This window comes from Typopeltis vanoorti, chromosome 10 (genome assembly GCF_054136105.1).
Source record: "Typopeltis vanoorti isolate ZY-2024b chromosome 10, IOZ_Tvanoo_1.0, whole genome shotgun sequence".
Classification (NCBI taxonomy): Eukaryota; Metazoa; Arthropoda; class Arachnida; order Uropygi; family Thelyphonidae; genus Typopeltis; species Typopeltis vanoorti.
The window spans coordinates 68,165,096-68,179,703 of NC_143558.1; the positions used below are offsets into that span (position 1 = coordinate 68,165,096).

At 34.4% G+C, this 14,608-nt stretch overlaps 1 protein-coding gene across 1 annotated transcript in view; it reads left to right on the forward strand.

Moving 5' to 3' along the window:
* Nucleotides 1-14,608, forward strand: part of pug (pug C-1-tetrahydrofolate synthase, cytoplasmic) — a 426,201-nt gene that overhangs the window by 79,942 nt on the left and 331,651 nt on the right. The window contains exons 6-7 of the mRNA XM_090399374.1: nucleotides 2,141-2,241; nucleotides 10,321-10,457. Coding sequence (XP_090255500.1) covers nucleotides 2,141-2,241; nucleotides 10,321-10,457 — 238 coding nt within the window. The remainder of the gene's footprint in view (nucleotides 1-2,140; nucleotides 2,242-10,320; nucleotides 10,458-14,608) is intronic.

Consider the following 14,608-nt stretch of genomic DNA (forward strand, 5'->3'; position numbering starts at 1 on the left):
TATGGTTAAAAACCACCAACTAATTACAGCTTAGAAAATCATTTGCCACCGTGATAATGTATTGATGTCAACATCAGTAAATTTTTCATTCTTAAATATTTTTTAAGAGCAGCATATATACAGCATATACTCTTAAATAAATTCAGTACAAGGCACTAAATTGAATAACTACTGTAACAAATTTGGTATGAAATTCAGATAATAATAATAATAAAGGCAAAGATTGTAAAAATATGGGAGCATTGAAAACATAACTGCATCTGAATATAGAAAAACAAGTAAAACATTCTGCTATTTAGGTGTAATTTTTAGTGAGTTTTAGAGAGAAAAGTACTCAAAGTGGTTTGAGTATTCCTGGAGTACTCAAACCACTTTTTAAGTTGCATATCTGACACATGGGTTAGAAATACATGTGTCAGATATGCAGTCAGGGCCAAATATTTTTGAATAGGGAAAAAAAAAAAGATCTTAGAAAGGAACATGCATGTGTGAGCAGAGCTAATCTCAGGTAATCTGGTCATTTAAGTGGAAGTTATTATTATTAGTAGTAGTAGTAGTATTATGTGACACCTCCAATCCAGTGAATTAATGAGGGAGGGCACCTACTCTACAACTCTGTCTCCACCACTCAATCCACCAACTACAACAAACTGCAACTACCACCACCACTAGTATTTCTGCAGACAATCAACATCCATGCCCACGGTGGAATTCGAACCCACAGCCTTTTGGCTGGAGAGCAGATACGCTAACCAGGCTGGCTAATGCCAGCCTGGTTGGCCATTGTGTTAGCAGAAGATGTATTTGATGCCAGGATGGTGCATCAATCCGCCTAGATGTTGGTGAATTGATGCACTTAGAAGTGCCTTAGGAAACAGAAATATAAGATCCTACAATAGGGGAGTTCTGACAAATAATAGACTAATTAGAGGAAATTATGTAGGAAGTTATTAATAATGTAAACATTTCTTGTAGCACTATAATAATATCCTGTACATTCCTTAAGGATACGTATTAGGAAGTTTAATGATGATATCATAAGCATCCTGATTATATGACTCTATACAATTAAGTTTACATTATTAATAATATCTTACAGTTTTTCTTTAAATTAATTTATTTGTCAGGACTCTTATATTGTTAGATCCTTGAAAATTTTTTTCACTTGGTTATACTATAAATTAAAGATGCCAGGAAATTATATTCTTGGTTTCATCCTTTATCCAAGTATAAGCAAACAAAGTTTGCATGACTGGGCTACTTGTATACTAAGCAGTTCTCCATTGAGAATGCAGCGATGTTTTCCTTGTTCCTGTCTGTTTCAATATTTATGTATTAGTTAGATATATTGTGCAGGTAGCACTAAAATGTTCCGTGGTTATACATTATGTATGAGATACTTTCACTCGAGGGTCCATATATATATATACTTGATGAGTACATATGGATATGCATGCTTTGCCTGTTATTTCAGAACATTTGAACGTTTTTTATTAAAAACAAATTTTGGTGATTTAGTATAATTTTTTCGATCAGTAAATTACCTGTCAGTGTGCACCTACATGGATGAGGGGAAAGTGATGCTAGTAACCCTACTTCAAACAAATGCAAAAACTAGTTTATAGATTTCCATACAAAACTTTGCATCATTTAACAAGCCAAAAAGGTGAAGATGTGGGTGTTTATTTATGTCAGGTTAACATTTTTCTGTAAATTTTTTAATTATATATATATATATATATATATATATTTTTTTTTTTTTTAATAAAATGACAGTTGCTGTTTTATAAGTATTTACATTTTTAATTTTGAGTAAGCTTTAAAAAAATACATTTTCCATTTAAAATTTTGTTAAACATTTCATTTTTTTTTTTTTTTATTATTATTAAAATGGAATTTATAATCGGGTTCTTGAAAGGGAAAAGTCATGAATTTATCCTTTTTTTTTTTTTTTATATATATATTAAAATACCATTAGTGTATCTTAATAGTAGTAACACAAAGAACCAGTTTACATAATTTTAATGTTTTTAATTCTGTTCCCTTTATGAACTTTTTTGATATTTGAATTTAAAAAATGAAAAATAACTATTGCTGAATTTATTTATTTATTTTTTTATTTATTTTTTTTTTTTTTAAGGATCCATGATGAAAATGCAGGAAAATTACTCCATGGTTTATTAAAGGGATTTTTTATTGCCTGTACTCCATATGGATGTTTAGAATTAATTAAAAGATCTGGTAAGAATAGTTTTGCTTGTTTTAAATTTTATATATATATATATGGGTGCTTATGGGTCAAAGCTGTATAACTGGGAGACCTCCAAGGAATGCAGAGAACTGACCAGGTATTCTTACCTTCATCATGTTAGGTATTTAGCTAAATACTGAATGAATATGGATGAGCTGGCAATTTGGGATTTAGCCAACTAAATTGTATTCTTAAGCTAGTGTAAAGGATGCAGATTCAAATCCTTCCATAGGCATGGATGTTTGTGATTGTCCTACTAACTCTCTAAGGAAAGGCATCTGCAATCTTACTTTCTTATAGCAGAAGACTTCACTCCCAAAACCCTATGATTTGCAAGAATGACTAAACGGCATCAATTGATGTCACGTGTGAATAACTAATTGTATTCTTATTGGTTTAAATCAAAATCCCAAATGATGGCACAGTATGACAGTTTTTCATACTGGGTGGTACAAGTGTGAATACAAGTTACATGCTGGCCTTGGTTAACCAGGAAATGTTAAACAAGGCCCTGTTGCTTTCATCAGGGAACTAGGGTAAGCAGTATTTGTTTACTTCTGGAACAAATCCCAAAACACATCCCAACTCCACACTAGCAGATTTCAAGATTGGTACTATCAATGTAAAAGAAATGGAACTAGCAGAAGAATTGGATAAGTACCAGATTGACATAATAACTGTGACTGAAACAAAGAAGACAAAAACATCTTTGTAAGAAACAAATACAATATGTTATATTTAGGCAATAACAATCAGGTAAAAGAAGGAATAGCTATAGCATTCGACACTAAATATGAGGATAATCTTTTTTTTTCCCTGATTGACACGGAAGGTCCTAAGGAAGAAATGGAGGAGTTTTTTTTTGGAGGGGGAGGGGGGGACATTAGCATTGGAAATCTGAACAGCTAAGTAGGAAATTTCTCTTCAGGACATGGACTAAATGTTACTAATATCATGTTCCAGCATAAAAAATGTTCACAAATTCATATGGAGAGGAGATGCAAGAAATAAGAAAAGTCTCATCATGACCATAGTTGCCATAGATAAAGAATTCCAAAAACGTGAAGAATGATGTCAGCATGTCCAGAGGTAAATAGGTGACGAATTTCAAGAAATTGCGTGGTGGAAGTCAGAGCCCATATAAGGCAATTGAGAAGGAATTTTGTTCTTAGGGTTTTTTAAGCTTTCTCTTAAGTTCACATTACACCAAGTTTGCTGTCAGAAACTGAAAGAGAAGCGTCGTAAGGTCTAAGTCTTCTACCTGGGTACATCGCCATACAAGAAATATTGTGTTTTTTTGTCTCGAAGGGAAGGAGCTGTACGTCACTGTCATGTTAAGGGTCCTATAAGGCAAAGGCATAGTCAACAACTCAGACAAGGAAGAAATTTAACAGGAAAACATGAACGAATCAGTAAGTAGAAAGACAAACAAGAAAAGGACTTATATGTGAACAAAGGTTAATGTGAAAAACTGTGCTGAACAAGAATTGTAAGTAGTTGTAATACTGAATAAGAATATATGTCAAGAGTCTATGATTATGAGATAATTGTATGTTAATGTGTTAATGGTGAATTAGGCTTAACCAAGGTTTAGTTATTATGCTAGATTGTGAATTAGCTTAGAACTAAGGTTAAATTAGAAAGGATTGAGAATAGCAAAAAGAAAAATTTTGTAATGACATTTTGTATATATTTGAATGTAACTCATTCTGTACATATTTCTGTTTGACTTAATTAAATAGTTTGTAAACAACACATTGAACTGATTTTGTCAGTTCACTATCCTAAAAAATTCGAACCTGCATATGACAGAAATTTATATGAATTGTATTGACTGGCCTGGTTGGTCGAGTGGTTAGTGTTTGCTCTCCAACCAAAAAAGCTGTGGGTTCGAATCTTGCCGTGTGCATGGATGTTTGTGATTGTCTGAAATTACTAGTGGTAGTGGTGTAGTTGGTGGATTGAGACAGAGTTGTAGAGTAGGTGCCCTCCCTCGTAGAGTCTTTCAACTCCCTGGAGGTGTTACATAATAATAATAATATTTAAGCCACGACTAATTTAAAGCAAGAATAATATAAGTGGAGAATATAAACAATATCTGCTTAGTCTTTGATTTAAGATCTCATACTCAATATATAAAGTCTAACTTGCACAGTTGTTAAAACAAATAAATTTGTTACACTGTAGAGCATGGGAGATAAGATATAGTAGAAATAGATATATGATGGCAGCTGACCATTCCGAAATATTAAATAAAGAAAGCAAAAAGGCAGAGCAGGGTAATAAAAATGCAGACCTAATTATTACACCACCACAGTGAGGATGCTATGATTAGTCAGATGAGCATAGCACAGAAGTAGTTTGAAATTGTGGCTGTTATAGATGCAGGTATGAAGCAAAGAGTGGTGATTGAATTCCTTATTCTGGAAGATGAGTCCAATGGAATTCATATCCATCCAAAAAATGTGTATGGAGATGACACTGTTCACAAGAAAAGTCACATGCTGGGTCAGACAATTTAAGAGTGGTAAAATCAAGGTTAGAGACAAGCTTCCAAGCAGTTGGTTAACAACAGCAGTAACAACAGACAATGAGTTACATTGATGTAGCAATCAAGGAGGATTGTTCCATCACAACTCACAAAACGTGAAAAGCATTTAGTATTAGAAAACCAATGCTGGTGCTTCTCATTAATGATCACAGCTATAACAAGATTTACACACAGTGGGTCTCCTGAAAATGCTGAGCAGTGAATACAAACAACCATGGAAAGTCATCCGTACACAATTTCTGCAGTGCTGCAAGACTGGGGGATGCCTTCCTGTTGTGCATAGTCACAAGTGATGAAACATGGGTTCACCATTATGACCATAAAATGAAGAGATACTCAATGGATGAAAGATAGAGGATTAATCCTCTATCTTTCATGAGCTAGACAAGTGAAGATTTGCAAAAAGCAAATCTTCACTTGTCTAGGATGACTGTGGTTTAAAGATATTCACTGCTGTTGATTTCCAAGTTTCTGAAAAAGAAAAATATATGTGACAGTTGTTTACCATGAAGAAGCATTCTTTATTTGGGAATTGTAAATGTAACTATTTCCAGGTAAACAAAATCAAAGCTCAATCGAATCATTCTGGTTTTGTGACCACATTTTTATTAAAAAAGACTGTTTTTTTTTAAAACTAAACAAGTTCTAAAAAACAAACCCTACAAGTTTTGTTAGTCATCAGACTAACATCTTCAGGGGTAAAGATAACTAACAGTTTAAAGCACAAACTATAAGAAATTACGAAAAAACAAGTTCATTTATTGGTATTATGAACATCAAAAAAGTTCATTAAAAAAACCAAAGAACCTGTTTAATACGTGTTAACTGGAAACAATGCTATTTGATGTTGCTTTCTGTGGTTCACTTTCACTCTGTCCAAGGTCTGAACTGGGTAAATTTTTAATAAACGCTGACCAAACTTGATTTTTATTGCATTGTGTAGGAATTTTAATCATATTTGCTGCCTCTTTGGATTTTCTTGTGAAGCAGTTTTTATCAATGTAGGACATGTTTGTTCTGTCCCAGAGTACATCATGACCAGTAGAAGCTGTGTGAAATGCCAAGATAGACTTTTTTTTTTTTTTTTTTTTTTTTTTGTGTTTCCTTTTGATGTTTGCTCATGCATATTTTTCCCCGTCTGGCCTACGTAGCAGATGCCACAGGAACAGTGAATATTATAAACTCCTGGTTTTTTCATTGGGTAATGTGGAGGTTTTGGAGGATGAAGATGAGGCTGATATTTTTTCAAGTGACAGGAAAGTCACTTTTATATTATACTTGTAGAGAAGTTTGGCTAATTTATCTGTTACATTTTTGATATAAGGAAGGGTGACTGCATTCTTGAAGTCTTGTTTATTTAAGTTTCTTGTAGGGTGCTGTATTGAGAATTTTCTTAATTGTCTTAGTTTTGAAACCATTCAGTTGTAGGATCTGTGTTAAGTATTGCATTTCTTCTGTACTGGGGATGCTGTATGCTTTATCCCTTAAGGTTTTTATGAGGCCTATTTTTTGCTTGGGGTGGTGGTGGTGGTGTGAGGTAGCATGAAGAAATCTTCCTGCATTTGTTGGCTTTCTATAAATGGAGAACAATAATCTGTTTTTTCTTTCATTTATTTCTATAAGGATGTCTAGGAAAGGAAGTTTTTTATTTCAAGAGTAAATTTTATGTTAGGATGTTAGACTATCTTAATAACTTACAAGGTTATTAAGATAGTCTTTAAATTCAGTCAATTCTAGTGCTGGTCCTGGCCAAATGATGAAGATATTGTCCACATAGCAGAGCCATATTTTTGGTTTGATGTGCCAGTTTTGTAGAGCATTATTTTCAAAATTTTCCATGTAGAGGTTTGCTAGAGCTGGTGAGAGAGGTAAACTCATTGCTAGTCCTTCTTTTTGTTCCCAGAGTTTGTCTTGGTAAAGAAAGAACCTGTTTTTTATGCAATGTTCGTAGAGCTGTACAATGTCCGGTGGGAAGAGATTTTCTAGGATGTTTACTGTTTCATTTCTTGGAATCTTTGTGAAAAGGCTGACCACATCTAAACTCACTAATATGTCTGAAAATCGATGTGTATATCTTTTATTTTCTCTATGAAGTCTGTGCTGTTCTTAAAGAACGATGGTGTTTTTCCTATATGTGGTAAAATCAAGTTTGTAAGGTGCTTTTCCAGATTTGAGGTAGGGGAGTCCCTTCTGTCTACTATTGGTCTTAGTGGTATATCTCGTTTATGAATTTTAGGAACCCCATATATTCTAGGAACTAGTGGGTGTTTTGATTGTAAATTTCTTTTTAGTTCCTCAGACCAATTTGGTATATACTTGATAAGTTCATTGGTTTTGTTGTGAGTTTGCCAAGTGGGTCTCTGTCTAATGCTGTGTAGGTGTTGGAATCTTCAAGAAGGCTTTTCATTTTTTCGTTATAATCTTCTGAGTTCAAAATCACTGTTGCATTTCCTTTGTCTGCTTTTATTATGACTATGTTTTTGTCTGATTTGAGTTTAAGAGCTGCAAATTCTGTTTTTTGGTGGTAATTTGCAATTTAATAGTAATGCTGTGCTTTGAATGTGGATCAGATCTGCTATATCTCCTGGTACATTTCTTATTCCTTTTTCAATTTGGGCTATGATATCAATTTTCGGAACTTGTCATGGCATTACAGCGAAATTAAAGCCTTTCATAAGAAGATTTGTTTCATCTCTCGTTAGAACTCTTGAGGAGAGGTTAATTACTACTTTGGAGTCATCTAGATGTTTCCTTTGCTTTTCTTTTTCTTTTACAAGGGAATTGAATTTTTTAATTAGGCTGAGTTTTTTTCTTTTCGGACACCATTGTAGCTTTATTGTACGTGATAGTGTCTATGTTATTCCATAGTTCAGACGGCAGTGATGCGGCCAGTTCGTTATGCATATTACATGTATCCTGGTTAATCTTGGACAATTCTGCTCTAGTAGCTGCAGTTCTTTCTCTCAATATAACTAATTAAAACCAAAGCTTATTTGAATCTTGAAAAATAATTTAAGAAATGAACATGTTCAATTTTTTTTTTTTTTCAATATTATTTTTGTGTTAATTATGAATGCAAAATAAGCATAATTAACCATAATAGCAATTATTTTTTTAATTGCAATTGTCTTGCATGCTGCTTAGAAAGAAATCACTAGACACCTCCATGTGCACGTAATGAATAAAATGTTTGTAGTTGGTATAAATTGGAGGAATATGATCTCCCAAGTCAGTGCTACTGTGTCTAGGTAAAATGGTTGCGAGAAAGTAAGTGACAGAGTTTGAAGCAGGCATTGTGAAAGGATGCCATGTTGCAGGCCTATCTGTTCAGCAAATTGTTGACAAATTGGGCAATCCCAGGTCAACAGTCAGCGATACCATACTGAAATGGAAGTGCAGGGAGTCAACTGCCAATGATACCCAACAGTGGATGACCCATCACCAAACATGATCATAGGGTGCTACAAATGATAATATGTAAAAACCACCATTTGTCAATAACACATTGTGGAGTTCCGGCCATTGACTGGAACATGAATCTCACAACATGGGTTTCCATGGTAGAACTGCAATATGCAAGCCCCATATTATCTGAACCAACATGCAGTGTCGTCTTCAGGGGAACAAAGTGCATGTACAATGGGATGAAGAAGCTTGTAAAACTGTTATGGAGTGATGAATCACTCTACACTGTCTGTCAAGCAGATGCCTGGTGAATGGCTCTTATCAGAGTATGTAACGGCAACTATGAAATTTGGAGGTGGCAGTGTGACTGTTTTTCCTGGTATGGCCTCTGACATCTGTTTGCGGTGCCATGAGCATTGAACTCAGAGAGGTATATGAACATTCTGGACGATGCAGTGTTTCCTACTTTGTGTTGTTTCAACAGAACTGCCCATTGTCTCTTTCAGCAAGACAATGGGCAGTTCTGTTCCTCACAGACTCCTGATCTCAATCCTATTGAACATCTGTAAAATGAACTGGAGCATCTTGAATTCAAGGGGAATCTGTCCCACAACAGTCCAGGGCCTGATTACATGCCTAGAGGAAGAATGGTCCAAAAACTTCCATTGATCACTATCGTACACTTGTGGAAAGTATTGGATTGCTGCAGTCATTACAACAAAAGGAAGTCCTACATCTTATTAAGGTGGGTACTATGGCTGTTTGTTCCTCATACTATGGTGTCAGTTGACTTCTTTCCAAGCAGTGTGTATATATATATGTTAATGTATAATCAAATGCTTAATAATGACATGTATTTACGAATTTCAAGAATTCCATCTGATTCTCCAGTGGTAGAAAGATTATTTATTTACTTATTTTGTCTCTCCCATCTTATAATGGGTTGAGTTCTAATTAGGTGTTACTGGCATTTTATAAGCGATCTTGCTATTCATCAATTGTATTCCTTAAGATGGCTATATGATGTCTGTCAGTTGTCTGTTCTTTAGCTAATTTATAGGTTATGGAGATGAAAAACATGAGATTCTGTATAGGGGTAGGTAAGAAACTTCCATTTCTAGGAGATCAGCATATTTTCTTTATTTAGCAAGTCTCATGCAAATTTGTGTGATAAATTCTTGAATTAGAGCATGCCACTGCTGTGGCAGTTAAGGTACAGAGGCTCATATGTATTGTTTCAAAAAATTGCTGATATGAATTTTAAGTACCAAGCATCATTAATAGTTCTAAAAATGTTCCAATGCATACCGAATTGAGTTATTACTTGATAGCTAAATTAATATCTTTGTATACTGAAAATATTTGAAGCTTGTATCAATACTTGATACGTTTTTTAACTGGTTGTCCTTGTTTTTAATGCAAAGATAGTTTTTTTTTTCTCAGGACAAATGCCCAAATCCTATAAAACAGGGAAAGAAATCAAAATTGTGGGTCCAAGCTTCTTGTAAAAAAAGCTTATATGTTGGCTGTACATGATTATCGAATTACTTAAGGAATTCAATAAACTTCTAATATTTCTGTGGTCTAGCAAATGTTTATTGAGCTTCCAGTATAGAGACCATGTTTAGTAACGAGAATAAACTTTAATATATACTTCCTATATTTCGACAACATCACGTTGCCGAAATATAGGAAGTATATATTAAAGTTTATTTTAATTTATATTCCAGTTTACGTTGTGAATTCCTTAAGTAATTCAATAATCGTGGGTCCAAACACTGATCTTTTCCTAAGCTGGGTTTAATTCTACTCATGGTGCAAATAATCTGTATGGACAGTTAGCCAGTTTTATATGGAGTGGTTTTTTTTTATTTATTTTATTTATTTATATATATATATATATTTTTTTTTCATCAGGGAAACTGTGATTTTTCTCCTGTATCACAAGCAAATCAGTGAATTTCATAGTGGTGCCTAGTTTATTTAAAAAATAAAAAAATATAAAAAAAATACCCCCCCCCCCCCCCCCCTTAGTGAGAACCAGAATGGAGAAAAAAAAGGAAATCAATAGGATTCATTTCAGGGATCAAATTTCATTCATTTCTCTTAACAGGTATCAAAATTGAAGGTAGTCGTGCAGTAGTTCTTGGACGCAGCAAAATTGTCGGCTCACCTATGGCTCAGTTGCTGATATGGCATCATGCTACTGTGACCATATGTCACTCCCGGACTAAGGATTTATCTTCTGTGGTAAGTATTTTATAGTTTTTAATTTTGTTCAAAATCAGTAGCTAAACATTATTTTAACAGGTAGCTGAGTTACTGCTCAAGTGGCAGTTTACTGGCCTTACATATTGCTGATGTTTACATAGAACATTTCAGAATTGTAGTTTATTATCTGAATTTGTACTACTCACTTCCTAAATTGTGCACATTCTCTGTAAGTTTAAGAAAACTTGAATTGATTTTGCTTCTGAAAAAATTAAATGTACTTAAGCTTTTGGAGGATGACTCACAAAATATACACTAGTTTTTAGATTGTTGACTTAGAATATGTATAGATGATCCAAGGTGTATTTTGTGTTTTCATGCCCTTTTTCAAAAAGTGTCAGGCAAAATGTCAGTAAATGACAATATGTCAGGCAAAAACAGGTAGCATTAATCTATATAAAGCAGTGTTAGAAAAGAGACAGATCTAGTTATGGAATTATAGAAATAACTCATTGAAAAAAATGGGTGTCAAAATGAAATAAGCAGATGAGACCCTTCTAAGTAACTAATATAAAATGATTTATTCAGGCTATAAGGAATAAGAGGAGTAGGAAAGTTGACTTCTAATATTTCTATGGTCTAGCAAATGTTGAGCTTCCAGTATAGAGACCATGTTTAGTAACAAGAATTACTTTTATGAAAATAACATTAAAACCCAGTAAGTTGGACTTATATCATCAGGAACACAGGACTCTTAATAAATAAAACTAGAAAGAATAATTACATATGAAAAATGTTTTGCTAACTTCAAAAGTCTAGTAAATAACCAAATGAAAAAAACTGTTGAATTAAACAACATGCATGTGATACTTGTAGATGATCAGCAAATGTCAACTTTGACAGCAACTGTCAAAGATAGTTATTGCTGTTCACATTCTGTGGTATAATGTGTATCATGTCCCAGATCCATGGCTGATAGTTTTAATAAAGTTTAATACCAAATCTAGAATTAAGCATTGGTTTTTGTTACATTGTGTGGGGGTATAAAGTATTTTTAAGGCTTCTTTAAATTTTCTTATATGACAGTTATGATCAATATATGTCATTTCCTTTTTTGGCAAAATACTCGGTCGCCTGTGTTTGCTATATGAAAGGCTGATCCCAATCTGTGTTTCATTTTATTTTCAAAGTCCTTTATATATTCTGACATACAGATCTCTCTAGATCATCTCATCTGGCATATATAGCAAAATGCTGCAAAAACAATGAATATGTTTAAGGTAATGAGGGTCTTTGTCTTTTTTCTGTAGTACTTGAGATGTTGTAGGCTGTATCCCATAATGTTACTCTAAAACTTGAGGAGCACAGAAAATTACCATTCCTTGACATTTATCTCAAAGTATCAGAAGAAGAAAAAGATTGAAATTTTCAGTACAACCACAACTGGGGGATTTCTAATGCTGCTTCACACTACCACCCATTACAAAAGATAGGCACAATAAAAACCATGTGTTTATGTAATGATAAAAACATTACAGGACAGAACTTGTTGGATTTTATTGTTGTTTTAATAAAACTAGTAATCGTTACTAAACATGTGGTCTCTATACTGGAAGTCCAATGAAAAAAGGGAAGGTTGCTATGGTATTTAATCCTTGGAGTTGCTGCACGAGGGTGGAAGATATCACATGTGATTTTTGGTGTCAAAGGATAAGTTATTTTTGTATTTAGTAATAATTAGCTTTATTATTATATTTATTATGAATGTTTTTTGATTAATTGGAAGGATGATGTGCTTAATTTTGTAAGTTTCAAAGGTATAATATTTGTTTTCTTGTATTCTGTATTGTACATCATGGCACCGGTGTGCAAAACAGTTGCAGGCAATTTTAACATGTCTGATTATGTTTGCTGCAGTCTGTGTAAAATGTATGCACTTTGCAGAAAGAGATATTTATTGAAGGAGAATGAAACTGGAGAACGTGTTTCGTGAGCAAATGCAAGACGTGTGAAGTAAAGTAGTGGGGAGCTGAAAGACAAAATGCACGATAATGTGATTGGCATAGTTAGTGTTACAAGCAGTATGAACAACTATATGAATGATGTGGTGGAAAATGGCCAGGTGGTAATGGAAAAGATAGCACACTTATATGGAGTTCTCCACTGAGCAAAACACGAAATTGAGAGGTTAGAGAAATGCCTGGCTGATGGTATGACACAGAAGCAAAAGGGGAGACAAAGCAAAGTATGAAAGAGTGAAAGCAGGAGAATAAGGATTATATTTTGTATGGTGATTCTTTGATAAGGGGAGTGCTTGAGGAGAGTGACAAAATCTTGTTTTCCTAATTCTAAGATTAAGATATCAGTGATGCTGTAAGGATGCAGAGAGAGAGAAAAGGTGAAAGAGATGTTTATTTTACTGGTACAAATAACAAGTGTGGTATGCAAAAAAAAAGAAGAGTGAGAAATTACAAGTTGTGAATCTGTTGTCGATTGTGCAGGAGGAATGGTGTGGAGTGAGTTTGATGGAAGAAAGGATTTATATGAAGTCAGTGGCTTCTATTTGGCCAGGTGGTAATGGAAAAGATAGCACACTTATATGGAGTTCTCCACTGAACAAAACACGAAATTGAGAGGTTAGAGAAATGCCTGGCTGATGGTATGACACAGAAGCAAAAGGGGAGACAAAGCAAAGTATGAAAGAGTGAAAGCAGGAGAATAAGGATTATATTTTGTATGGTGATTCTTTGATAAGGGGAGTGCTTGAGGAGAGTGACAAAATCTTGTTTTCCTAATTCTAAGATTAAGATATCAGTGATGCTGTAAGGATGCAGAGAGAGAGAAAAGGTGAAAGAGATGTTTATTTTACTGGTACAAATAACAAGTGTGGTATGCAAAAAAAAAGAAATGTGAGAAATTACAAGTTGTGAGTCTGTTGTCGATTGTGCAGGAGGAATGGTGTGGAGTGAGTTTGATGGAAGAAAGGATTTATATGAAGTCAGTGGCTTCTATTTGAATGGATTTCGTAACAAGAGTCTTGAGAAAGTGTTGTTCAGTGAGAGTTTGGAAGTGCATTTAGGGAAACTAGAATGTTTGGGGGGGGGGTGCAGTTGAGCATGGGTCCAGACAACCTAGAAGTCAGTAAGTGGGAAGGTGATCACATGATGCTAAATGAAGCACTACGTGTTCTTAACTTGAGTGGGATAAGAAACAAGAAATACAAGGTGTAAGGGAGGTTGTAGGCTGAAGAGGGCTGTTGCAGTTTATGTATACTAATGCCAGAAATATTTGAAATAAGGATGGGGAGTTTTTGGTATTGGTTAGCTTAATTTGGCCAAAGGTTTTGGGCATTAGTGAGACTTAGTTAATCGATGATGATGTGGCCATAGGAATAGAATGCAAGGATATGATGTCTTCAGAGAGGACAGAAAGAACAGGATGGGAAGAGGAGTTTTGCTAATGACAACAGAGGAATTAAATCCACAAACGGTAAAAGTACATTGGAGTGGGGGCAGTGATTCAGGGGCAGTTCATTTGGGGCTATCAGGCCTGAGGTAGAGGTCAACAGGATGAAATATGTAATTGGTTGCGTCTATAATCGATAGTGTATAAAGGATGCTTATTTGCAAGGATATGATAAATGTATAAATGTATTTCAAATAAGCATGATGAGTATAGGTTGAGTAATTATTATGGGAGATTTCAACTATGGAGACATAGATTGGGAGGAGGAATGGTCACAGGCAGGGAAGAAAATTGAATTTATACAGCTGCTGAGTGATAATTAACTGACGCAGCATGTAATGAACAGGACACAAGGTTCGAGAGTGCTGGATCTGTTTGTAGCATCAGAGAACTTAACACTAACCAATCTAGTTACGCTGCCTCAGCTTGGAGAAAGTGATCATTTAAACCTGGGAATTTGCCAGACAGAATTTTCTGTGAAGAAGGGATATATGTGGAATTGCAAAGTAGGTGATTATGGCAAGCTAAGGAGTCAACTTTTGGCAACCATAACATAAGAATTTGGATGGGAGAGATGTTTGTGGTTCCTGGAAGGTGGTCAAGTGGTGTTTGAAGAAAGCAGTATCTGAAGGATAAATCAGGTAGGAGTTAGATGGATGAATAGCATCATTAGGCAAGAGTTGCAGAAAAAGAAAAGTTATGGAGAGAATATAAAAAAAAAAAAA